The sequence below is a fragment of the Plectropomus leopardus genome, chromosome 4, assembly GCF_008729295.1.
Source record: "Plectropomus leopardus isolate mb chromosome 4, YSFRI_Pleo_2.0, whole genome shotgun sequence".
Classification (NCBI taxonomy): domain Eukaryota; kingdom Metazoa; phylum Chordata; class Actinopteri; order Perciformes; family Serranidae; genus Plectropomus; species Plectropomus leopardus.
Window position 1 is genome coordinate 19,536,033 of NC_056466.1, and position 27,961 is coordinate 19,563,993.

The 27,961-nt window shown below is 38.9% G+C and overlaps 1 protein-coding gene across 1 annotated transcript in view; it reads right to left on the reverse strand.

Annotated features, from left to right (window-relative positions):
• grin2ab (glutamate receptor, ionotropic, N-methyl D-aspartate 2A, b) overlaps window positions 1-27,961 on the reverse strand; it is a 121,208-nt gene that overhangs the window by 85,673 nt on the left and 7,574 nt on the right. The window contains 2 exon segments of the mRNA XM_042485228.1: window positions 10,691-10,849; window positions 10,956-11,180. Of these exon segments, the coding sequence (XP_042341162.1) occupies window positions 10,691-10,849; window positions 10,956-11,180 (384 nt within the window).

Here is a 27,961-nt window from a genome sequence, read left to right on the forward strand (position 1 = left end):
CTCTACGCCCCTCCTCCGCTCCTCCGCCACCGTCGCGCTACTTATATTCATCATTACTGGCAGTGTTTCAACCTGACGCTGTCCTGCCGCGTGTACATGTACATACGACAGGTTCCATCCTGCTGCATTTTCAAGTGATGCCATTCAGCAGCGTATCATGCAGATGTGAAAGGTGGCTTTTGGTGTCAGGATCTTATGCTGAAGGCACTGACAAAGAGGCGGTATTTGACAATTTCAGAATAACGATGAGCAGTTTATTTCCTTGTGCAACAAAAGCACATGGTCAAATTTAGGAAGCACAGGATGAATGTTGAATTTGAAAAACCATCATAGTTGTGCAGAGATTCACATGGGAAGCGTACAGCAGGCTCACAGGTGACAGTCCAAGATTTGTTGGACCCATCCTTCTCCCTTTTCATTCGCCCTATAGGTGCTGTCTAGCTCTTTATATTATGGCAGTGGCAGTTACAAACTGCCACCTGATGCATATCATACTGCTACAAGAGGAGCACTTTTGTGACATCGCTTACAAAGCGGTGGCATTTAAAAGTGAGAATTGGCTTGAAAATGAGATGAAAATCTGGTAAACAGATATTTTAAAATTCCTTTAGGCTCAATTTTTAAATACATGTATATGCTGATGAAACTCTACTTTTAGCTCTTTCCATTATACATTAACGTTTTTAATTTTGACAGCCACACACATCAGCATTTGCAACAGGAAATACATTAAGTTCATTTATTTAATAATGTTGATGTTAAAACAGTAAAATGCTATATCGTAATAAACTGATAGTGTCTACATATTAGTATCTCTTTTTTTTATTAGTTTTTGTTTCATTTCTTTCTGTGGGATAATGCATAATATTACATAAAAGATGCTCTTTGATGTGCTGTACCAGTTAGCTGAGAGCTAACTTGGCAGATGTTTGCTTCCACTACAGATGGAGATTTCATTGTGCATTTAGGTTAAGTCAATGTCTGTTCATCAAGTCTATGTGATATTCATGTACACAGTATAATGCAGGCTGTTTTGAGGGTAACCGCCATATGACCCACAATATGGGTCAGCTTTAAACTGTATTATCTGCATTTTTCTCACCCCCCTCAAACTAATGTAGTTTCGACCTACCAGCAGGAGAATAATTTCACACTAAGGCGACCATATTTTAAAACAGTCTTTTTCTGTATATTTTGTGCTGTTGATATATTTTCTCACAAAACTGACAGTCTCCAAGATAGAAACATTTGCAAAGGTCCTGCTATGCATTTGTAGAGCAGACAGAGAAAGTCGTGTTTTTGGAAGAAAAAAAAGTGTTGTGGTACCAGCTTGATCACTGGCATTAATGCACAGAAGTGTCAGTACATCTGATCGCTTTGTATGGACCAAATCACCATGCCGTCGCGTTAACAACAACAATCACTTCAGGCAAGACAAATGGCAATTAATGACTATTGTGGTGGAAAGAGAAATCTGCAAACTTATGTATTTCTATTTATTTTTTTCGGACGTAACTTTGACTTTCAAAAATGTACAGTTATGCACCGTGGTCTGACTAGACGTTTCTTGTATTGTGCTGCTTTGGTAACTTCTTTGATGAACCAAAATTACCAGCACAGAAGCTAAACAATGCACTGCTGTTGAAAGGGGCCACAGCAAAAGGTATTTTTAGTTTCAGTTTGAGTGCATGTTATATTTGGAATATTTTCTCAGCTTTACCTTACACACTAACTGATCAAGGGAGGACCAATTACACCCACATTCTGAAAAGTAAAATCACTGTTTTTGTCAGTGGAGTGTGGCTTTAAGTTAACAACTTCAGCCTTTTGGAAATGACTGTCTGAAGGCAAGGTAAAACAGTGAAAATACTGTAAATATATCGTACATTACAGTGATATTGATTCTGTTTTGCTGGACCCTTTTTATGTGGCTACAAACTTTTTATCAGTGCTGTTTCATTTTATGTACGTGATCAGGTTTTTTTTTTCCTAGAAGTTACTGTAAACAAACATTTCGGTCTACAGGTGTTCTCATTAAAACATGTCCTGGCTGCCTAGCAACGTCACTATACTTGGTCAAGAAATAGAGTGCCCAAGGGATGACATTTTTCTGTAGGCCCATGCAGAAGTTCCTGTCACCCTGGTTCCCTCGTCCAAAAGCCTGTGGGATTTTTCCATTGTATTTTGAATTTTTGCAAAAAATAAGGTCAGTGCAAAACAAATGTTTATGACAGACATTTTGTTTAGCAAGATGCTCTCCACAAATTAATAGCACTTTTAGGGTTTTCGAAGTCCAAATCCAATTGCTATAAGTAGAAAGCTAATATTAGGCCATATATGAACTACACTACGGTTGCCTCACCACTACAAGTTTGGTATGGCGTGAATACGTTCTAGAGTCTCCTTTAGCCACTTGTTAGCGACTGCCTTTTTAAGACACATAAAAGCTTCAAAGTTTTCGTGGGGTATTTACTGATGTATGCTGTGTCGTAAAACAATATGTCAAAAACAGAAAGTCTCACAGACTTTATTTCAGGCTTCTAGCCAAAAACCCAGGAAGACAGAGGAACTGGAGGTGCTGCAATGCTAACTAATTTTAAGTTTTAGTACTCAAGGCAAGGACACTCTATAGTCTATAGTTTTGTTTAAAAAAAGACCCCAAGAAACAACTTGGCTATTATTACACTTCAGTTTTATACAAATTAAAAAAACAAAGATATTATACAATTTTGAAGATATTCTCTAAGATAAGCCAGCAGTTGTCTGAAGCCTTTTTTAAAGAAAGATCTAATTATTTCCCTAGTTTTCAGGCATTTCAGTGTCGAAAAAAAACTCAATAAAACCAAAAAATGCCAGTGTGGACTGGCAACATTTTAACACATAAACAGCATTTCAAAACTAGCCATCTTAGTGTGGAGGTAGTTGGAGTTGCTTGAGCAGTGACAAGGACATGATCTCTCACTGGCTTTCTCATCAGCAGCCAGTTGTGTTCAGAGTGGTGCCCAGCTAAGCCAGGAGGAACTGGGCATGTATAACTGCGGCGTGAACGCAGCCAGGGAACCTCAGCAGCAGGCAGACCAGAACTAAATGTGTAGTGTGGTTTAGTCACCATAGTAACCATATTAACCCAGCTTCTTTCTTTTTCCATCCCTCCCTCTCTCTTTCTATTTCTTTCTCTCTCATGCAGACTCACAAACCCATCATCTAATCTTGCGTCACAGGGGTTCAAGGCTAGCGAGATTTTCCCAAAGCCTTCTAATGTAGCTGGCTGTTCCTCTCACAACCCGAGCCGCCAGAGAATAACAACGGTGGATGCAAGAGCAGGAGAAGACAGAAGAAGACAGGAACAAAATGAAGAGATGGGAACGAAGGATATGTGGAGGAGAAAGATGGAAACTGGGCTGAATGAGACAAAGAGGAAGTAAGAGCTGAAGAGCAGGAGAAAAAAGAGGTGAAAGTGGGCGAAGGACTTAGTGAGTGAATGACACAGCGGTGTATCTTCAGCGAGTGACAGCAGGTGAGGGGAGCAGGTGTTAAATATTAAAGCGACTCAGCAGAGAACCTGGGCAAATGGCCCCTACTGATATGGGACATCCCAGGCTGGGACACACACAGCCACACACACACACATGCAAATACACAGACACCAAGGGTTGCATCCCACCACAGTGGCAGAGCAGAAAGAACACGCATGTTTAATTCACAACCTTCCATTTCAGCATGTTCGTGTTCTTACGCTACGCACCGTGACCCCCTACCCCCACCCTCTATCGCCCACACACCAAGAAGAAGGAAGTCAAAAGATGAGATGAACAAGGTTGGCGGGGAATGAGTGAGCATGATGATGGCAGAGGGGGTTGAGGGGGGTGAGGGGGGGTGAGGTAAAGCCAACAACATTTCTTATTTCCCAAAGCGGTCCCTCCGTAATGGAAGTACAACATTCCAAACTAATCCTGTTCCTCTCCTGGGCTTACACATGCCCTCTCTCCACATCAATTCTGTGTTCCCTAAACGTGTCTCTCTTCTCAGAGCACACCATATCCAACTTCTAGATTATTCCTCACTGCTCCACACTGACATGCATTATCAGGGAGGCAGAGACCGGCCGATGATTGAAAGAGTGGGAGAGAGAGAGAGAGAAAGAGAGGTCCGACCTGTTGTGACATCGATCCTTTTCTTTTCATTTAGGGACAAGAAATAATGGGTTTGGCACAACACAAATGATTCTTTGATTTGTTAGGGCCAGTCCGATTGGGGTGGAATTTATTTTGGACATTGCTGATGCTGGCAGAGGTACAAGGGGAAGTACAGTGTAGAAATAAAACAAACACTGGGATGCAAAAACAATGTCAATAAGGTTTGCCCCTGGCTTGTAGATCAATGCTTCATTTTAAATTACACACAATAAACAAAGCCCACTTATGCCTGTAGGTTATTATTTATAAGCTTATTCTTTGTTTTATTCATTCACTGGTTTATTCCTAACACAATTACTATGTGTGGATCTGCATGTTGTAAAGTAATCTGAGGACGTTTGCACACAGAGCTTGAAAGAAGATGGTTTTTCCCCGAGACTGTTCATGTTAAACATCTGTGAAAGCTGTTTATATGGGGGTCTGGGGTCTACTTCATGTAAACTGCAGTTTGATGTACAGCAGGCAGCGGATGAGTGGGACTTAATTTCAGCCCAGGAGATAAATGATCATGTAAGGTAGTAATGGTGAGGGTCTGTATTGGGAGGGAACTGCTTAAGTATTCCCCAGGCGTGAAGCTTCTTGTTACATGGTGTGTATTCATTACAAATACATCTTCATTCTTTTGTGCAATATTATGAAACCACTGTTACTGGTAGAGTTGATAAGGTGGAGAAATGATTAGACAGCTAAGAAGTGGATCCAGAGGCAAAATCTCGACTAGGGCAACACAAAAGCCAAGTCCAGTCCTGGTAATTGGAAACCAAACCACACACCACTAAGCAACAAACGCTCGTGTTTGACCCCACTTGAAATGAAGACATTTATCCTCCACTGGAAAGCAGCAAAGAAATATTCTAGTTTCTGGGAAAAACAAATTATAAATGAGCTCAGAAATCACGCTGTGTGTAAACACAAGGAAATCTTGACAAACAATACCTGCCCCTTCTAAAACCTGAGGAATCGTTGCAGTAAGTTACTGGTCCCCACAATCTTGTTTATCACAGTTTTCAGGGATGCCTGCAATGCCTGCTCCTGTTTATGTGATTGAGTATGATGGCTCTGCGGCCAGCTACTGATAGAAATGACAACCTGGAGAAAGCCTTTACATGAAATGTGACATAATCATGACAGTTAAGTTTGCATCTTGGCAGCTTAACGCTGCTTTAACACCAAGTATTTCACACTTGCACTGCCCACCTCCACGTATATCCATTATTTTAGAGCACTTGCCTGCCTGCTGGAGTTCTTTTTCTGTATTTTCTTGGCACCATCTTCTTCTTGCTGTTTTTTTCTCTCTCCATATAAAACATCATGTGTAGACTACTACTGTGCTGAGCCAGGATAACCAAGGTAACCGGGATGAGCCGCTCCTTTTTCAGTTCTACTCTATAGACTTGATTGCAACATTAAGAGAAAAAAAAAGCACGTGTGTGTATGTGGAGACGGAGAGCATGTGGTTCTGCCTGCTCGGGCTGCAGAGAGCACAGTATTGTTTGTTAGCCCACAGTAATCAGGCTGAATTGTTACCAGCCCACTGGGATTTCTCTCCATCCTCCAGATCAGAACCACATCACTGTAGCAGGTATGAAAGCAACAGATGCACAGCCGAGAAGTATTACATGAAGCCAGATTTTTAACATTGAATAAAAAAAAAAAAAAAACGCAGACAATCATATTTTGCTAACGACTCGCACCATTGTCGTTTACGTGCGAATTACATTCTGAAGTCATTGAGTGCTAACATAGCTGAGAGCAGAGCAAGGTCAGTGTGATGAGATCACCCCCACAGTGTGTCAAGCACATGTGTCAACCTCACTGAGAGTCCTCGTCACCTCCATAATGGTCTCGTTTGGCTCTGTCACCAGGCAAGATAGGAGCATGTTCAACACAGCTTCACGACTGGTGCTGACACGACTCACTGATGAATCCATTAGTCAATCAACAGAAAAACAATTGCCACAATTTTGATGATCAATTTATCCTTTCAGTCATTTATCAAGAAAAAAACCCCCAAACATCTTCTGTTTGCAGCTTTTCAGGTGTAACAATTTGCTGTTTCATCTGTTTTATATTGAATATTTTAGTTTTTGAAGTGCTGATCAGACAAAACAAACAAACAAAAAAAAAAGCAATTTGAAGATGTCACTTTTGGATCTTCTAAATAACATTTATTAGATTGAGGAGAGTTTAAGCCCACGTAGTTTCTCAATAAAGGTGAATAATGCAGCCTGTGTGGCGTTTCTGAGATAAGTAAATATGTTTCTTGTAGTTGATTCTTACACTTTATCTTCTGTGAGCAGTTTTCACTACTTTGTAGCATTTTATGGACTAAAAAAGGTAACGGCTCGTTTGCAATCATGTGAGTATTATCATGCGTGTAATTCAGATCGAGGGCAGGATGTGATGAATACACATACTGTGAATTGGAAACAAATGAACATGATTACATAAAAGGATTGAAGATACCCACGTTTGATGTGATCACACCGAATAAATAAAAAGTGATTTTTCTCACAATTAAATGATTTGCCTGCTGTGGACATGATGGTTGTCTTCTGCACTTCCAACCTCCAACTAGTGTTAGACTGTGAGCCAGTAACAGCGCACAAGAATCCAGTGGACTATAACCATTTTGTGTGCGGTTTGGTCCACAACGAAAATGACTGCTGTCTTGTATTTGGCTGGGTGAATAAATGCCTTTGCCTGTGTCCAGACCTATGAATAAGACTACTCCACTGAATTGGAGTTGACTAATTCATCAGGCATCGTGACATGAAACAGCTGCTTCTCGGTTAAAATAAAAACAACACATGAGCGCCGCAGTGGGACTCAATTGACCAATCAGCGCTGCAGGTGGGACCAATACTATCGTCATGCAGTTGTTTTCTTACTCGTTGCTCCACTCTTAAAAGCTTGGACGAACAGGTATGTTGGTGTTGCTAGGCATCACGGGGGAGTTAAAATGACTGAGGTGGATACATTGGTTTCTAGTGATGGTTAGCAGAAATAGAACGCCCCGTCCCTCACAGAAATTTGTTAGGGTGGATGCAATGTCAAACTGAGTGCAAAGAATTGACAATTTTGTATTGGGTAACAGGGCCTATATGTGCTTGAAAATAACTGTCTTTTGAATTTCAGCTCTGTACATTGGTTTACTACTGTCAGGCTAAAGTAACTCTAGCTACTATTTCCTATCTACTACGTTAACGTCACCCAGAGATCTGGTAAAATTCTTGGGTCATTGCTAAAAATACAGAGAAGATGTGACAGCACATTGCAATTGCATCCAACTTGAGGTATGTTTACACAAGTCATTAATGTTAATGTTTGACATTTGTTGACTCCACTCCTCCAGACTGAAGATGGAGGTTTTTGGTATACATCTGCCATTTGTTTTCAGTGTGAGAGAGATTTTTAGGCAAGTTTGATCTCTGTGATAGGAGCAGCTGTACATCCTGTCTATAAGATTTTATGGTGCAGTAATTGTCCTTTTGAGATGTTCCCACCTGGTGTTGTTTATCACTTTTTGGTTATCTGTTTGCCCTAAAGGGGTGCTGTTTTTTCTATCAGTTCATTGTTTTATTGTTTTATTGTTTATGTGGAATGTTCATTAAGATCTTGTTCCTTGTGGTGGTAGTGTAAGACGTCCAGGTATATAAGTCAGTCCAAGCCGAACTGTCAACAGAGGACTACTGTGTGTCTTCTCTCCATGAGCTCATGTATTAAGGGTTTTTGATTCATCACATTACAGTTATATTTTCTTCAGAGAACCAGCAGTTCTCATATTTTTGGAGGAAATTTCTTTTTGTTTGTTTAACTTTTCTCCTTTACCTCCGTCTATTTTTGGGACTAATAGTGGCCCTCGTTTTGTTTTGGGTCTTTTCAAAATTTCTGCGATTGGAACAGCCATACCAGCTCAAATCACAGGCATTTGTTCAGTGTTGGCAGTCTTTGCCTCCAGCTGCCTGCCCTCCATCTGGACAGCGCATCGATGTATGACGTCATATGCAAAAAAGCTATTGATTAATCCAGAAGTAATCAACAGATAATGAAAGAAACCCTTAGTTGCAGTAACTTTAAAAAAAGGAAAGACAGAATTATTCAAACATAGACCCAGGGGAGGAAAATCATCAATATTCTCTCAAACCGTCTCCACACATATTTGAACTCTGTCCTTCTGGTAGGGGCAGATAAATGAGAACTACAACGACCACACACATCAGAACTTCAGAAGAAATAGCAATACACCAACAATGCTTTTTCAAATGATTTGCTGACTCACTGAGCCTCCGTACCTGCCTGCCAGTGGGCTGCTTTTGGCCTTAATTTAAACCAGGCAGGAAGACTTTTATATTTACAGGACAGGCCTGCAGGAAGAGTTGCGGGGGGGCTGGTTAGTTACAGGCTTCACACACTCACACTCACACCTGGGAGCCGCCGAGAATGACTGCACTCTTGTACTTTTGGCCACTGAGCAGCTCAATTAGAGCAGTCGGGGGTTAAGTACCTCGTTTAATGGCACATCAACGGCAGCGATTGAAGGTGGGAAAAACACAATTTATTTATTTTCCCTATCATTATATTCTCAGTGGGAGGTTCAAGCCAGTGACCTTCATGTTGCAGCCTAACTCCCATAACCTTCAAGCCAACTCTTACCATCTCTCTTACCTTTTGCTGTTTCTTTTTTGTCTTTTCTCACACTCACACTGCCTCCCCCATCAACTACAACTTCAAAAGGCCGCCGTATTGCTGCAGTTATTGGTTCCTGTGTTTTGGCTGCTGTGCCCTGAGAGATTTAAAAGCTAAAGAACCAGTTGTGTTTTTATCAAAGCCTTTTCAGGCTGTCTGTCAGTTAGTGAGGTCTACAGAGTCAGTACCAGAGAGAGAATTCAACTAAGAAAGAGATGTACATCCCCTAACTTTGCACTGAGCATCACACCAAAATAAAACAAAAATCCAATCTTAAAGGATAGCTTCTCTTTTTTCTTTTAAAAACTGAGAATCTATTTTTCTGGCATCCCACTGAGTGCAGTAGACGTGATACGTGATTCTTTTTTTTTTTGGCTTTGCATAGCCCAGTTTCAGACCAAGCAGAAAATGCATTATTACATATTTAAACAATGCTTGATCATCTGTTCTAAAAATGACGTACCAGAGAACGCTGAATGTTCTATGCAAAGACTTCAACTGACCTTCTGAATATTGTACTTTTAAATGTGCACTATGTAACCTTTAAAAATCTAATTTAGATAAACATACATAGGGTTATGTCAGCCATCAATCCAGTGCGTCGGCAGTGTTTCTCCTCTGTACTTAAACTAAAAATAAACCAACAGAACAGCAGTGATGGCACAAACAAGCTTCCCAAAACCTTCTAGTGTTTCATTTTCAAATGTACAACATGCTCACTTCAACATCCTCGGACAGTTTATGTGTGGTGTAAGTGAACCATGTCTATTCTTTACTCCTACTACCTTGAAATATCCATTAAACATCCATTTGAAAAAGCTTAAAAGTCTACAGTGTAGGTTTAAGGGGAATATATTGGCAGCAATGGAATATATTATAATAATAATGTTTTTTTTCTGACATAAGAATCATTGTGTACTAGTTACCTTAAAATGAGACATTTATATTTGCATACAGCTTGGGTAATTTTCCACAGAGATCGCCATGTTGTATAACCTACAGTAGCCCAGAACGTACAAACAAAACACTGGCTCAAGATAGGGCCATCCACGTTTTAATGTTTTTGCATCAGCCACCACGGCTAACAGCCTCTCCACAGCGCCAGAAACACTGTTTTTTTAACATGAAACTGATTTATCCAGTGTTTTTACTGCTATAAATCACTGGTTCTCTGGTTTTGGAGAAGAGACCTCAAAACTCCTGAACAATGAACACTGAAGGAATCCTAACTGGGAGTTCACACTCGAAACATGGGAGAAGTTTCAGCTGGTTGCAATCTGCAAATTTGACACTTAATCCCACACACTGATCCTTTCAAGTAACTCATAGAAAGCATAATGAAACATATCCCCACCAGCCGAAAATATGCACAATATCTCCAGAATGGGCACTTTATAAAGTATAATAAATATATATTGTCTGATTTATGGAGCTTGTCATTTTTCATGCTGTAGTGTAGTGGATTATGTTAAACTGTGAAATTCATTTCATGTTGAGTGACTTTCTAAATATCAAGTCTGTCAATGAAAATAAGTGTCTGGGGGAACTGGTCTAGACCTGCTCTATATGGAAAGTGGTATTTTGCAACAAATAAAATTTACCTGACTTGAGACCTAATTGCTAACATGACAGCACATCTGACAGAAGTGTAGGTGAGAAAGCATTATAGCTCAAACTGTTAAGGTCACTGAGAGGAGAATCAGAATCAGAAATAGGGATTACACCTCCCTAATCTCCAAAACACAAACACAGTGTATCCAAAAAAGAAAAAGCAGGAGTGTGTTTTGTGTGTCACGGTCACTCACCTTGTCAGCCATAATCATAGAGGAGCCTCCGTGGACTCCCAGGACTGGAAGTTGCGTCTGAACGGAGAGGAAGTCAAGGATCTGGGCAATGGCCTCCTGATCGGTACCATCGGCAAACACAAGGCCATGGAGACGAGTGCGAGTCAGAAGCTCACACACCTTGGGACACAGTGAAACAAACTCAGGTGTCAAACAAGACTGCATGTTTGTTATACACAGCAGGTGTATGTGTGTGATAGTGGTAAATGTACGAAGGATTAATCACCTGTGTAATCACAGACTTTGGGTCTGTCTGGTTGATCCTCAATATCACCACATTGACGTCAAGGGCATCGTCAGGGCGCCGAGGTGGGCGGAGCTCCTGATCAGAAATGTGGCGCGTCTGGCCCATGATCACACCCACACTGAGACCTGGAGGCTTCTGGGACGCCACAGGCATCATCATCTGGGAGAGTAGGAGCAACATCCAGCCCACTACACCCATCATACCCTGAAAACACATAAACACCAAAAATTTAACCAACAGAAATGTCTCGTGAAGAAACTGTGAAAGTTTGCCTGTCAAAACCAGATAATTACAATCGTGGGCATATTTTACAAATACGTCTGTCAGCCTATCGCTGCAGATGCAGGTGAGACATACTGTATGTCGGGTGGCTGTGGCTCAGGAGGAAGACTAAATACAAGGTTGCTATCCGGTTTCTGCTGTTGCAACCATGTTCTCAGGTGGTTATATGTTTACAATAGAGTGCCCCAGGGATGACATTTTTCTGTAGGCAGATGCAGAACTTATATTTGCTCTGGTTCCCTCATAAAAAAGCCTATGGGGTTTTCCATTGGGTTTTGGATTTCTGTAGAAGATAAGCTCTGTGGCAAACAAAAGCCTCTGATACTAACACATTTTATTTAGCAATATAATCTCCACAAATGAACACTATGTTAATGATTTTCAAGGCCTAAATGTAATTGCTGGAAGTAAAACGCTAATGTTAGGCTATCAGTTACTACACTATATTAGCCTGATCTTAACATTGCTAACACAACGAGGCTGTAAAGCCATGTTTGGTGCAGTTTGGTATGATGACATTCTGTAGTCTCATTTAGCCACTTGTTAGCAAACACCTTTTTTAAGACACAAAAAAGCTTCAAAGTTTGTGAGTGGGGCATTTACTGATGTATTTTGTGACGCAGAACAAAACATGAAAGTCTCCTAAGGTTGTGAGCACAGACCTTATTTCAGGCTTCTAACCAAAAACCCATTCAAAGACCGATTGACTTTGATACGAGTTTTTGGATGAGTTTTAGGACTCATTACTGAGACACTCTAAGTAAAGGTAAAAAGTACTGATATGAGGACATCTGAATTCAAAAGGTATGGAAACTGGCTGAGAGGACACAGATCACATATGCAATAAGGCAGCAAAGACTCAAATATTTAAAGAGGAGAAATCCTACAATGAGGATTATGCAATAGGGGAATTCAGGGGAACTCATACCCCACCAGTACCCCATCTTGTCTTTTCTTTTGTCTTGGAGTGTTTTTAATCATTTATTCTTTTTTGCCTTTCCGTCTGTCATCTTGTTTAAGTACCCATTGTACATTTTATTATAAAGACTGGACGAATAATAAATGTTGAAGTAAAAATAAAACATAGTAAAAATAACAAAACAACTCATACATCCTTATATTATGAGCTGCTTAAATCTTATCAGTTTTTTTAAATCTTGGATAACCAGCCTATAAGGTGTTTATAAAGTGGGGCTTTCTAATCCTACAAGGTGTGTTTACGCAGAGGGGTTGATAACACATCACCTATCAGTACATGCATAATGATAAGAGGACGGCGTTTTAATAAGCTACAAGAAAAACAAACAAGATCAAATGTCATTTGTTGCAGAAATGAAACAGAAAAAAGGTTTTTTTTGTTTATCTAAAAATTGTGGGGGTATTTTTCTCTACTATTTCATATTTCTGTGTGTTCATATTTTCTGTCAGTCCTACAAGACAAGCAAGAACTCCCACTTCTTGCTATCTTTGTTTGTTTGAAAGAAGTTGAGTCACACCTTGTGAAAAGAGTTCAAAATCGACTTTACCGTGTTGTGGACAGAATTTATTTCGGATCATCTGGATTTAAGAGACTTGTGTATTCTGGGCATGTCTTGAAAAACACAGTAAGTGCTGTAAAACGACTCGCAGGGTTTCTCAAAGAGCGGCTTGTATTTATCTTTGATAAAAAACAGTGTGACTCAGAAATGTGACCTGAATCTAATTATTAGTACAAGTCTCAAGTGCAAAACCAAAGATTATATGATAGACACAAACTGGAGCTGGGAGTTTACTGTCCTCTTTCTGTCCTCTACTGTTCAAAAATCACTTAATATAGTTTTAAAGTGGGCACCCATTAGGAGAGCAGGGTTAAATCCCAACTTTATTTTTGCTAAAGTGCTAATCGGGCTTCATGAGACGTCCTAAATCTCTCTTCCAGTGTCTGCCTTTATTTGAACATAATCTATGCCTGTAGGCAATGTTCAAAGTAAAGTGCCAGCTATTAATGGATAAAATAATCCTGAAATAAATGTAATCTGATTTACCCCAGTCATGGGGGTATGAGGGGAAACATTCCAGATCGCTAAAGGCACACAAGTGTCTGCATCAATCAATAACATTCACCCAGATGAAAAATAACGTTTCTTTCAACTCTATATCCTAACTAAATTCCAGTTTAATACAGAGGAGTTTAAGCTCCTGTTCCCGCTTGAGCTTACTCCTTGTTACCTTTTCCTGTAATGTGAGCAGATCTAAGAGAAGCAGATGAGTAGAGGAAATGCAGTGTGAAATGCCTTGGGCTGAATGAGAGCTAATGAAACCATGATGTGAATGCTACGTTGCATCTCAGCCAATTTCTTACACCACCACAGTCCAGCAGAGCTGAAAAACACCCCAGGAGGAAACATCACGTCCACAAAATTAACCCACTGTCTCTATATCTCTTCATCCTGCTCGCTCCTCCTTTTCCAACTTTGCATCCATGTATGCTAATCATTTTTATCTCAATGTATTTCTTTCTTTCTTTTTTTTTTACTCTCTTTCTCTAACTCTGCCAATCTGTCTTTACAGCTGGGTTAGTTTGTGTATCTGATCCATGTCATCTCACACCCGGTCTAATCAGGCCAGTTAGTCAAGTCAGTACTTTCCCAGCTTGCTCTCTCTGCCCTGGTGCCCACAGACTAGCCTGCAGCTCCAGCAGCACTTAGCATACGCCGCTAAATCACACACCGCTACACTCCTGTCCCAGGAAATTAGTGTCAGTTCCAACCAATGGGACAAGATTACACTACTAACTTTCCCTGGAGTTAGCATCAGAGCTAACATTACTAGGAGCCAGAGTGTGCTGCTGTGCCGCTGCTTCCAAAATGGTCAACATAGCTGGAGAACTTTGGGTCAGTGAGTGTTTCGGCTGTCTCGCAGGATTTGCATTTGTGCTTAAAATCATATCCGCTGACGCTTGCGATAAGATTCCAAAAGAGATGTCATGAGGGGTAACTGTTTCCCTCTGTGTTAGCATTTATGCTAATATTCCCACAAATCTGAAAAATGCAAGGTCTTAATAATGTAATATTATTCAGGAGCATAATTCACCAGTATCCTGCCAAGGGTATTATTTCTTCAAAAATATTTTTTTGTGGTAAAAGAGCATCCAATAGCTGTTTTACCACAATAAAACATAAGCAGCTTTTGTTTGTGCTCATCTTAACATGTTTCCTATATTGTAGGAATTTGCCTTTAAGCAGCAAATTAGTCTTGTCCAAGAATGTTTTTATTTTCATGGCTATAGTTAAATCTAGAATAGTGAAAACGATGCCTCCATCAAAGCTTGAAACAACACGCCCTGTGCTCCAATGGGAGCTGGCATTAAGAGGCCCTCAAGCTGCTTCAGTGACAATGAATCAGAGAACGTCTTTGTGCACTGTGTAACACAACCCAGAGTGATTTTCCTCGGATGTAAGCACATTTTTTGGTTCAACAATGTTAGCCCTAACTCCTATTAAATAAATCTCGGGTGGGTGTAATTGCTTAAATCTATCAGTCCACAATTTCATTCTTTTAACCATCGCCAATGAAGCAGCTCTATACAGTGTCTCTAGATGACAAAACAAATCAGGCTCGCGGTTATGTGGGCCTTGTTTCCCCAAAATATCTTAAAGTGATACTTCAACCAAAATCTGTCTTTTGAATAACCAACACTCAGTCTTTGTGGGCTTGAAGTGGGGCTTTGAGCATTTCCTCATGAAAAACCATAATGAATTCAGTCGGTTTCAATAAATTTTTATTGATAACCAGTTTTCACTGCGGACGAAAAAACATCTGAAAATTCTTAATTTTTTGCAGCATGACCTGCTTTTCTGCTGTCCATTCGTATGTTAAACACATTCCTTGCACTCCTTTTTTTTTTTTGCCAAGATGTTACATTCACAAATCTATTTGGGTGAAGCATCACTTTAAGGCAACAACTGTTACATCCATCATACAAAGCCTCTTATCTTTGTGTAGCTTTTTAGTACATCTTCTACTGTTGTTTCATATATATTTTATCTCATTTGTTTTTCTATTTTATTTATTTTTTAACCAGTAACCGGCTATTTTCACAAATAATAACCTCTGTGTAAAACTGACAAGTGTTCAGTGCAATGTGAGAGCTGAACATTAAATTATATAATTGGAACCTGGATGCTGGTGGAGTCATTATATTAAAAAAATAACAAAACAAAAAGGCTTGCCAGCAATAAATGCAATTGGAGTGGTGAGCTAATGGAGAGGGATCAGCTGAAGTGGAAATATGTTTTTAAACAAACTATACCATGTCAGTAAAAAGTCAGACCATCATCATCATCCTCTGATCACGCTATGGTGACCTAACCTCCACAATGCTTGTACCTAATCAAGTTATTTTACAATTAACATTTGCTTTACTGCAAGTTTCTTGAGCAAGAGAAAAAGTCAAGATTCACATTAACATTTCACCTACAAACTTATTCCATTGCATTATATGAGATAACAGTTGGCTGTAAGCTCTCTGCAGTCTCAAGGTTGAATAATATAGTACGTCATAATTTCTTTTGTGTGCTGCAACAGAGCCACTGAGGAGGCATATGACTGCAATGTCTTGCCACCCAGTTTTCTACAAAAGTTCCTACTCTTAGTGGTCTAACAGCATTTTTTTCTTCATTTGATGTTTTTTTTTTCAATTTGGTTTGTTAATCCCCATAATACCCAGTCCCAAACTCTGAGTGTCAGGGCCAGATTTATGTACATATTTGCGCTCGCAATCTACATGAAATTAGCGTCTGATTTACTAAAGCAGTAGCTAATTATCAGTAACTGGGACTGTCTTTTAGGTGCACTCTGCATATAAACAAGATCTCCAAAGATGCAGTTCAGTGATGAAATTTGGATGCTATGGGGTAATAAATCATGAAAGAAATCAAGTCGCCGCCCCCCCTCTGAAAAAATGTTGTGATGCTGAGCTCCCATTAAATGAAATGTTAAAGTTTCCAAACCATTTGCTAAGTCCTGATTAAACTCAGAGGAAATAAGTTTGGCAGCTATTACTATAAAATTATCCCAAGGTTTGTAAAACCAATGCAGTAGGAGTCATAAAACATATAAAATGTCTTTAAAAAATACATGCCACTGCAACTACATGTCAAGTGTGCAATCACCGTAATACATCAGCTCCGAGGATACAAGTTCAAGTTCAGGGTAAATGACCACAAAGCCACAAGTCTCCACTTTCTTTTTGGTTAAAAAAAAATGCAGCAATATTGTGTTTCTTTTTATTACTGCACTACTTTTCTTTCTAAGAAGCTGTCACTCTCATTTCTAAATAATTCACTGTAGCTCTCCTACACATGTTTCTGCTGTCATGGTGATTTCTGCAGAATGCAGGATTATTAATTTTCATCTCCCCCACCACAACCTTCCTTTAATATACCATTTCAAATCTGCACCTGCTTTTTAGAGGCAAAGGATTTTCCTTGTAAAACTGACCCTTGTATATCGGGTGAGCCTTAATGTGCAGTCAACCATGTTTATCAGATCTCCCCCTGTTATGTGTGCATTCCTCCTTTAAATGCTAAATGCATTTGCATGAAAAAGAGAGGCACACTTCACTGATCGCACGCGAGCTATGTCTCAGATGACAGGGGGAACTGTGCTTCCAGGCCAGTGCACCTGTTTGATAAATAACATGTATATCAAATGACTTCTATGTTGTCCAGTTCTATCGGTTTTCTATTTGCTAAAAAACTTGACAACACAAGTTAACAGTGTTGCCATAAGTAGCTAACAGCCAGTTTGTAATGTGGTTTTGATGCTCATACAAGGGCATGATCTGCAAGGGACATACTGTGTCAGAAGGAAATAAACAAGTAGATATATTTCCATGTTCATGAAATGTTTTAAATGATTATTTGAATCGTTATTAGAAAATTGTTTTGTCGTTTTGTTTTTCAGATACATTCAGAGATTAGCCAACTCTAAGCCAGAGTTTACAGCTGAAAGAGCACTAAGAAAAGGAATAAAGGGTGAATTAAGCAGCAAGCTATGCTCTCCCTCCTTGTATTGAGGGCTTCATGTGTCATTTTAGAGCAGAGCGGTTCAGTATCATGTTCCTTGGGAAAGATACATAGTGTGCAGAAGTTAAAAGAAGAGTGGGCCACCCACCTTTATTGTTTCTTAGTTTTATTTGGCTGCAATAGTGCTGTGAGAAGCTGCATTACCGAGCAGTCTGTGCTAAGTTGTGTCTCAGTTGGGTAAAAAAAATTAAAACACAGTGCAGATGGTGGTGTGACGTCTTCCAGCACATATTGGGAAATGTTTTAAAAGGTGTGGAACCCTTGGAAATACAAAACATTTTGCTCTCTTTTTTCTTTTTCTTTCTTTCTTTTTCTTTCTTTGCTTTTTCTCTCCATTTCTTGCTTCCTTTCATTTTTCTCTGTAATTACTGCTTCCTTTCTTCATTTTTCTAATTCTTGCTTCCTTTCTTTAGTTTTCTCTCTAATTATTGCTTCCTTTCTTCATTTTTCTAATTCTTGCTTCCTTTCTTCAGTTTCTCTCTAATTCTTGCTTCCTTTCTTCAGTTTCTCTCTAATTCTTGCAGCCTTTCTTCAGTTTCTCTCTAATTCTTGCTTCCTTTCTTAGTTTTTCTCTCTGATTCTTATTTTTGTTATTCTTTCTTTTTTCTTTCTTTCTTCCTTAAGTTGTTTTGCAAAGTCAGTTTGATTGGCAGCAAATTTCTTAAATAATTTCATCAAAGTCTGCTGGCAGCTTGTCTAATAAACAACAGTGCAACAGTGGAAACAGTGCAGTGCCATATGTGTTGCTGACAGGAGCAGAGTTGCACACATGCAGTAATGTTTTGGGCATGCAATGGAGGTTGCTACCAGCAGTAAACATGTTAGGTGTGATGTTTTGTGGGTAAAAAGGTAAACCATGGTACTTCCCTTCATCAAGGTAAGGTGGTGAACATTCAGCGTCACATGGGGGGGACTTTAGGACTTTTTAATACAATATAAGATAGAATCATAAGACAAATTTGGAAATCAAAAGTGTAAGGCAGTACATAGCTGTGAAAAAGAAACTATGCTAAAAATAGAATTATAGGATGTTCTTAACTTATCTATGAAAAGCAATTGAAATTAATGGTGTGAGAATACAATGTTTGCACTGAATATGCTTGTTTGACTGTTTATGATGTGCACATAAGCCTTGGAACAATGTTTTTGACTTGTTAGGCTTGATAGAGAGAGAGAGTGTTTCAAGACAAAGTATAGTGGGCAAGTAAATGCTGGCACAGACACACACAGACTAGACAGTATTCCCCAATTGAATTATAATATTGTGTTTTTTGTTTCACTTTTACTTGAACAATTACATCTGTACAGTTTTCTGTTATGAGATTATTTCTTTTATGGATGTCCATGGGACTTTTTACCATGTTGGTAAACTGTGTAAGCACCAGGGATGACGATGGAAATAAGTCAATTGTTCATTGCTCTATCCCTGTCTGATATGCATTTCATAAATCTTTGAGGTTGTCAATCAACCAAACAGCAAAAATATTTGATATTGACTCAAATGACTCCCTGCACTATAGCAAATATATTTTGCAAAATTATTCTCGCACAAGGTACAATGTTCATGTTTAATCTGAAAGCACAACAACAATACATTTAGATATGGAAATTTTAGCAACTAAGAAACAAACACAACATTGTTCATAATTATTCACGAACCTATCACTAATGCCCTTTTACCTCCAATACAACTACTAAATAAAATAAGAAATTGGTTTCAATTCAAAGCAATTTCATTGCATCCTCTCTGATTAATCTTAATACAGGTGCACTTTCACATCATAAACATAAATATGCTTTTTTCTGACCTGAGTAAACCAGGGTTTGTATTATCCTGAGATTGCTTTGCACTTACTAATGTGCAGTGTGCATCATTATCCACCCACCCAAACACTGAATTGCAAAACACAAACGTTTGCTGTCTTTGTTCCACAGCAGAATATTGGTGGAAAGGTCTTGTTTGAAATATTACATTTTTATTTGTTTAACATTGATGTAAGTTCCAAGTGCCTCCCTGCTTGTCCTCGATAAAACCGCCTTCCTGCTAGACAGTCTTTTAACAGCCCAACAGCCTTTTTCCACATCAAAATTTCAGCAATGCAGAAAAATGTGTGTACATGTGTTTGGGGGACACACTTTTGGCCAATTTCTTTTTTCTTTTTTCTTTTTTTTTTTTGCATGTTTGTGGTACGTGTGGAACCAGGGGAACAGAAAATGTCCGCAAGAGTTCTGTCATTCATATTTTATTGGTAATAAATATGAATAAAGAAGGACAATGCCAAACACCAGAAAGGACACACTCTCTCAATCATCGGGGGACTGCATTGTGTGTCTTTGTAACTATGCTTGTGTGCATGTCTATATCTGGGTGTCTATGTGTTTGACTTTGAGGGTATTTATGTTGTTGTGCTGCAGGATGTGAAGCAAGAGAAATACACAACCCCTGTGGAGGAAACTAAAAGGCAAAAGGTTAGGGTGGGGCAAGAAGAGGAAAGAAAGGGCATAAAAATAAAGTTATTATGAAGCCGTGCAAGGGTGGGGACATGTATAGTCACTCAGGCAGGATAGTTCTGACCTTGAAGAGTCGGAAAGAGGCCACATTGTGAGGTAGTTTGATAAGCTCCATTAGATTTCACATTAGAATTGCACTTAACTGTACTCATGATGTGAAGGAGGATTAATTATGAAGTCAAAGGTGTGAATATTTGCATGTATAATAATGATATGACCTAACAAATGTTTTACTCAAAGACCTTGCACTGTTAGGTGCAGCGACACAGTAAATGGCTATCACTACCCAGTTAATTCTTCACGCAAGTTTGAAGGATTTGTTGTAAACATGTTAAACTTCCGCAGTACGCTTGTATTATGTATTAAACTGTATGTTAAAAGTGTAGCTGACCCCGAACTGTATGAACAACAGGGTTACAAGAACAAAGCGCAGTATGATGAGCTAAGACTCGGTCGTCCTTATGAATATACAATGTGATTTTTCTAGTTTTCAATTATTGAGAGGACCTGAAACATTAAAATGACACACGATGGTTGTAGACAATCATTGGTAAGCCTTGTTAGACAATCTCATGTTATGATGGAATAAATCCTCCTCTCAATTTTTAACTTAAAAAAACTGAATTTGTACTCATTTTTATGCATGACAAGTACACGACTCTCTTGAAGAATCTATTATTGATGAAAGTGAAGACACGTATTAATTCACCAAATTACTCTCAAGGCCACAAATTGCTGTAATAAGTTAAGGAAATAAAGGTAATGATATGACATTTCTCAAGGCGGACACACATAGAATGACAAACAGCTAATAACTTTGAGTGAATTACATACTGGACATCTGAGCCCATCCTGTTCTTGTCTAATGTCATATATGAAAGATCTGGGACTACCTTGGCTTGTACTGTACAAAAAAATACCTTTCCATGACAAAACATTGAACATGTCGCATGTTCTTTTCCCTTACATGTTTTTCTGCTCAAGTTCCCTTCAGACATGCACATTATCACGTAAATGTGCTGCCAGTTTAACATGTAAGTCTCATGTTTGAAAAAGCACCAGAACTCCATTTAGTCACGACAGCAATCTTTCAAAGTTGGACCTCATAATAATAAAGGCTACAGCAGCCAGAGGTTCACTATACATCTTGTTCTAAGTTTCTATCAATTATTCAGTCCACTTCAGTTCAATTTTATTTATAAAGCCTAATATCACAAATCATAATTTGCCTCAGAGGGCTTTACAGGACGACATCCCTCTGTCCCTTTGACCCTCACAGCAGATAACAAAAAACTCTATAACAGGAAAAAAACATCTTTTATGCACAAAAAAAATAAAGCAATTTATTAAACTACAAAATATGGTGATTGAGCCAATTTTAGGATGTTGAGGAGATTATCCTCATTTTTATTTCAGCCTATATAAAATTTGTCTTTGCTCCTTTTTTTGCCAAAGGATGAAATGCTTTATCATGGTACATGACAGGGGGCGCAAACCTATAAAACCCCCAAAACAGTCTGAAGCCACAAAACAAATTAGAGCTTTGCAATACGGTAACACAGCCTTTCAACATTACTAATAGGTCTGAATAAGCATTCATTAATATGTTTTACCACAAGTGGCTTCTCTGCAGTGGGCTATCTATGATTATTTGGCACTTAAACATTGCAGTCTTGGTTATAAAAGCAAACATATCTGTCCATACATTATTAAATTCTCTATTTTCCTCCGTGACCTTTTCCTTCTTTGGATTTGCAATACAGCTAGCCGAGCGAGGGAGACTAGAGGCTAGCCAACACTACTGAGGTGTAACCAAATTTATAGAAAAGATGCCAGGCTGTAGATGTATAAGGCACATTTTACTGTAGGTGCTGAAATGTTCAAACTTTTTTTTTTAATTCAGTGTATAGGCTACACATTTTTACAAGTGGAGAATGTAAGAATTACTTTAGGCCTACAATTATAACAATTATAAATAAAATAAATATTGTGAAAGCCAAAGGAAGTGACAGGATAGGAAGCTGAAGACCCGCAGGTTGCCAACCCATGTGATGAGATATTGATATATATTATAATATAGTTTAGTTAAGGATAGCAGACATACAGTATACTTCAACAAATGATGGGAAAGTCATGTAACAATATAATATTGCCATAAAGCAGTTCTGCTCATTGGGTTTTATCACTGCTCATGCCAGCCTGATAAAACTAGAAATGTTATAGGGTTATATAACACAGCATAAACATTATGGCAGCAACTCAGTGGACTGTATATAAAATTAGATTATGTATAGGAGGTACATATATATTCACATCAGCCACTCCTACCTTGTGGAGACAGGCAAAAGAGGGTAAAAAAAAAGATCCGTCTAGTCAACAGACCTGCCTTTCTCCGTATTATTTTAACTTTCGATAGGCCGCAGAATTCTAATATTGAAACTGATATGAAAACATATCTTGAGTTTCACTACTGATAAGTGGGGGCAACTGTCCCTTGTGGTCAAGAGCTAGTCAATAATTTAGACCTTAATGGCAAAATACATTTTAAAATCCATCACTTATGAGGCTTGTGAAAGACCTGAGAACAACCATCATTATTACTATCTCATCACTGCTCTCCAACAGTGACACCACATAGTGCTCCTGTCACGTTTAAAGGTCCAGTCTGTAGGACTGAGGAGCATTTATTAGCAAACACGCTTGACACATGGGCAAAGTTTAAATTCTGAAACTTTACCACTATGTGCCATGAAATCCCATACTGGACATTTAAATGAAATATAAAGGACACCCATGTTTCAATGCAAAAAAAATAAAGACGCTTGTTACTCTGAAATACAGATAAAGCCAGCACTTTTACAGATTCAATGTGTGAAATATTATGCTATAAAATAATTCATGTTCCTGTTCAAAGCATACATATGATGGCAGCTTTTCAAAGGACTCTTAACATGGGATCTATCTTTCATCATACATCTCTGCGCACCAGTGTCTGGTCAACATATGTTTTTTGATGTGTTGCTTATTGCTGTTAAAAACTGCACTTGGCAGAAGGAGACAGAGGCTTCAAATGTTCCCACATCACCAGATGCCCCGTCTGGCTGAGACAGCACCTGTCGCCAGCGTGGAATGGAGCATAATACCTGGAGTAATATATTTTGGATGATTTGCGGATGCTTTGGGAATATTTTTGGCCTCTGCATCTTGCTGCCTGGCAGAGTTCTCAACGAGATCATTTAGAAAAAAACAATATAAACTGACTAGATGCTGACACACTAAATCATGGAGTGAATGAGGTCCTATTAATGTGGAAATCTGGTAAAAATGACCATATATTGAAGATTTCCCATGCAGACAGCCATATCATCTTATTTGATAATGCCACTTCACTACACACATGGCAAAATACACCTCAGCTTCTTTGCTGTCAGTTTATTTTTAATATACCAAATAATCAGAGGCGCATTTTCGATTGCAGTGTAATTTTCACATTTGTCATACTTCACAATTATTGATTACCACCATCTTGTACTGTACAGCCATTCATTGGAATGCAAATGATGTGTTTTACATTCGAAAACCAACTACTCATATTGCTGGTTTCTGTTTTGTTTACATATTAATCAAATCAGTGTGTGATTTTCAAAGGTAAGCAGCATATCCTCCAAAAATCGGTGCACTGAGGTGTGAGTGAAAAAAATCTACTTAAGCACCACTGTGCACCACTTAAATCAATGACTGGGCTTTGTAAAAAAAATAAATAAATAAATAAAAAGTAATTACTATCTTGCAGATGTACTGCAATTACGTAATTAGAGTAATAATATTTTTTTAAAAAGCACTTTTCAAATCACAGGTACACTGTGCTTCACAAATGTATAAATGACACACACATACACACAAACACACAAATCAACAGCAGAATCAATAAAAGCAGAGTCAGTGCTCCAGGAAGTCTCCTAGGTGCTGTGTTTGTACAAATTGGATACAAGAGAGGGACCTTTGACTGAGGCAATCACGACGAGTTACAGCGGTCTAAGTAAGAAGAGATAAAAGTAAGGATGGCTTTTACCCAATCAATAATGGATAAAACAGCTTAATTTTGAAAGCATTTCTTTCTTTTGAGAAACAATCCCCGTGACCTGAAACAACCGCTCCCGAAATGGTGAATTTATATTTATTCTTTTCTCATGAACATGCCCGTACACATCTACCTGTTGGTGCACTCCTGGATAATCATCCATGTAGATGGGAAACATATTTGTATTTACCCCATCAACACATCTTATTTTAAACCACATTTGCATTAACCAGAAACATCACTTTCCTATCAGAAACATGACAGTAATTGCCAGTGACAGGCTGACAACTCACTATGACACTGATATAAAGGAGCCACAGATGTATGGCAGCATTCCTTAGCTTGTTAGCTACACTGTCTACAAGCATGAACACGTGTTGTCTCACTAAACAGGCCAGCAAAGAAAGGACAGACATTTACATTGTTATAGGTATGTAGCTAGCCAATTAGCCATTTAAAGGCCTTGCAAAGGAATCAGCCAGGCCCCATATACACCTCGCTGATATCTTTTAGGGCGGGCTGTTTCAAAGTCAATGAGTCAAGTAATCTGTCTGTGGCCTGTCAGTTGACCTGAAAATCTTCAGGTTGAGTTGTTGTATTTTTTATTTGTTTTTTTTGTCAGCCAGTGTGCATTACATTATATTTTACCAATGTGAGCACACTTGAGCGACAACATGCACTGGTGATTAACTGATAAACCAGACCGCCACATAAGGGATCTTGTGAAACGTCAAAGTCGCACATGTTTTGGGGGGGATAGAAAATCAAAGATCCTGTAGATGTCAATACAGTTCGTTTTGTGTCTGCATTATAATTTTGATAACTCTATGCATTTATTTGTGACCTTGACTGAACCTGAACGTTCTAGAAACCTTAATAAATTAGGGTCGCTGTCATGTCTTTTCAGGTTTCCTCCATCTGAGTAAATCGATGACCTAACACAGTGGCTGGATATTGCTTTACCCGAAAGACATGAAATGTCATTAGGCTGAGTGTTTGTAATTATCCAATGAGCTAAAAGCCAATTGTGCAATCTAGGATAGGCTGCGATTTAGCTGGAGACGACAGTCTGGTGCTGCTATAAGTTGCCGTACTGACTGTACTGCAACAGCCTCACACTTAAGCTAATGTTAGCGATCCGTCTGGGGTAACTATCACCAACATCATTTCGACTTTTGCCACGGTGACAGTGAATATTCACATATTGTCTTTGCCTCATATCTCGTTGTGAGAGCCTTGGTCAACCTGCTATACAACAGCTTTAAGCCATTCTGGGCGTGGCTATGGCGATGACACAATGCTGGTCATGTCGATAAAAGAAGCTGAAGCCTGAGTGGCTTTCAGATTAGACGTGGTGTGCTGTGCTCTACAGACCAAAAACGTAAAAGCATAAGGGCACCTGCAGACACCCTCAGAAACTTTCATAGGAATAATTGCGCAACCAAAACAGCATATTTAGTTTTGTTGTTTTGAAAACACACACAGACACACAGTGGGGGTTTCATTTCAACAAGTTACTACACTGAGATGTCAGTGGTGAGCATGTGATGACTAATAAAACATGTTTTGGCCTGTAACTTTTCTCCGTAACACACAATAGTTCTGAAAGAAGACCTTCAATTGTTTCGTTCACACTCTCAATTACAGCGACACTCTTTCAAAAAACTAAATACGATTATTTTAAAAATGTAATTCAATTCATTGTGTATTTGAGGAACTTTTGGTTCCACAAGAAAAACAATATGGGGAAGATAATAAAGCCATTTTACTTGTTCTGAAGCTGAATGATGAAATTCCTTATGGACTTAACATCATTGGCACAGTTAGCACTGAGCACACATTGCCAGAGTTTCTATTTCGTAATGTAGCTCCTGGCTTATCAAGAGAATTACAATAACTATTCTTTTTACATCCTCTTTTGGAAACAGAATCATGGTCCTACAGTTGTGTATTATTGAGCAGCTCCATAGTACTGTTGTTTAAAGAATGCCCTACCCTACATGTTACCTCCCTACAGATAATATTGTCTGATTCATTTAAAAATGCATTAATCATCTCAGTACCACATCGAGCTAATCCTGCCTTAACATATGTAAAACATGAAATTAAGTGGCAACCATCTTTCCTGGAATCAGTGAGACCACTCACAATGAACCCTTGCTGGAGACAAATAAAGTAGTGAAAAAGTACTGATACATTTATGTGACTGATCTGTTTCTCGTAGCCGTAGAAAACTGAATCAAATTGGATTTAAAATGCTAAAGAATGTCTTAACTAGGACAGTGTTATATCAGTCTGAGCCAAAATCTGGTGTCTGTAAAGGCATAAAATTGGAATATGGGTTTTGGGTGTTAAGTTGGCCAAAATGACAGGGCCAGACTGGACGCACTTAGGCACCTCCTAAGCCTCTTTTTGAGCTTGGAAAAACCCTCAGACAGACAAAGTGTAAAAGCCATCATTTAAGGTAACAGCTAAGCTTCCTATGAAGCTGAAAATGTTCTCACTCTCAAAGCCACATGTTGTGTTTAATACTAATCAAGCTAATTCAAAAGCACACTATTCAAATAGACACAGTGGGGGGTTACAATCCAAAATGAAACATCCACCATCTTGAAAGCCTTAAGCTTTCTCCTGAAAGATGAATACTGACTTCAAAGGAGAGCACATCTGTGTGCATCTTTTTCTTAACAATGACCACTGACTATCAATGAGATTACTATTTACTTTGAAAGTGAAAAAGGGGCGTTTTAAAACTTACCTACTCACGATTTTTATATTAATAATGGATCAAATCACGACTGTATATGTAATGTTGAAAGTGTTGCTTGTAGTGCTGAAAGCACAGAGAATTATCACCCAACCCTGCAGTTCCTCTCAGCTCGATGCAGTGTTTCAGTCTGTCATTGTTTTAGTTTCTGGCCCGCAGATTTACTGTTTTGGTTTTTCACTCTCATCAACCTCATTTCCAGGCACAATAGGCAGCTGTTTTAAGTGAGAAAGCGCTGATGAATGCAATGTGTTCTACCTGCCCCACAATACACAACAGTTAGAGACTAACACAGTGGAGCATTTAGCAGCTAAAGAGCCAGATATTTCACTCAGGAGCTGATGCAGACCAAAACACAGCTAAAAGGAATGATATTGATAAGGTAGCTCAGCACATCTATAATGCATGCTAATGTTACATCATGGCTTCTGAATGTGAAAATAAGCTATAACCACCATAACAACTTTGTAAAATGATAACCAGTCCCACCAGGATTTTGCGAGCTCTTTTTGAGATTGTTGCGGCCTTAAAGTTCTGATTTCACAACAGCTTTTCTCAAAAATTGCAATGCATGATGCCATGTTTTGAGGTTGTTTTGCCATGAAATTGCAGGGACAAAATAGATGCAATGTCGTCTCAGATTCAGAGCCTATTTTTTATAGGAATTTAGGGTTTCCCACAGAATTAGAATCTATTTGCCAACAGTTAGTTGACGTCTTTGTCTCACCCTGCTCTCTCTGCCCGGCTAGCAGCTAAAATACAACACAGAGACATTAAACAGTTAAAGCAATCATACACTGAAACTGAAACAGCATGACTCTGCCGTTAAACACTGTTGGGTAACATTAGCTGTGTAATGCTAACAGTTAGCCCTGTCACTGTGTGTGTGACCTTGTCCCAGGTGCAAAGCTTACACTCCTGCAGCACTAATCTCATAATAAACAGAAAGAGTGAGAGAAAGAGCAGGGCATGTAGGGACTGAGGTAATCAATAAACTGAATGTGGCTTTACAATGAAATGAAATTTCACCAGTATGAAATAGTCAAATTTCATGTGAGTCAATGTTAAAGTGATATGAGAAAATTGCAAGGTCATGCAGAACTCACGGGGGGACTGGCTAAATTTGCATTTACTGTTGTGACTGCAACATTGTAACACCCCAGAGGGACTCGAGAATATGTCAATGTTGTAGTTACAGCTTATTATATTACCATCAAATGGCCAAAAAACCCCAAAACTGAATAAATGAAGCTATAACAATTCTATTTGCCATGAT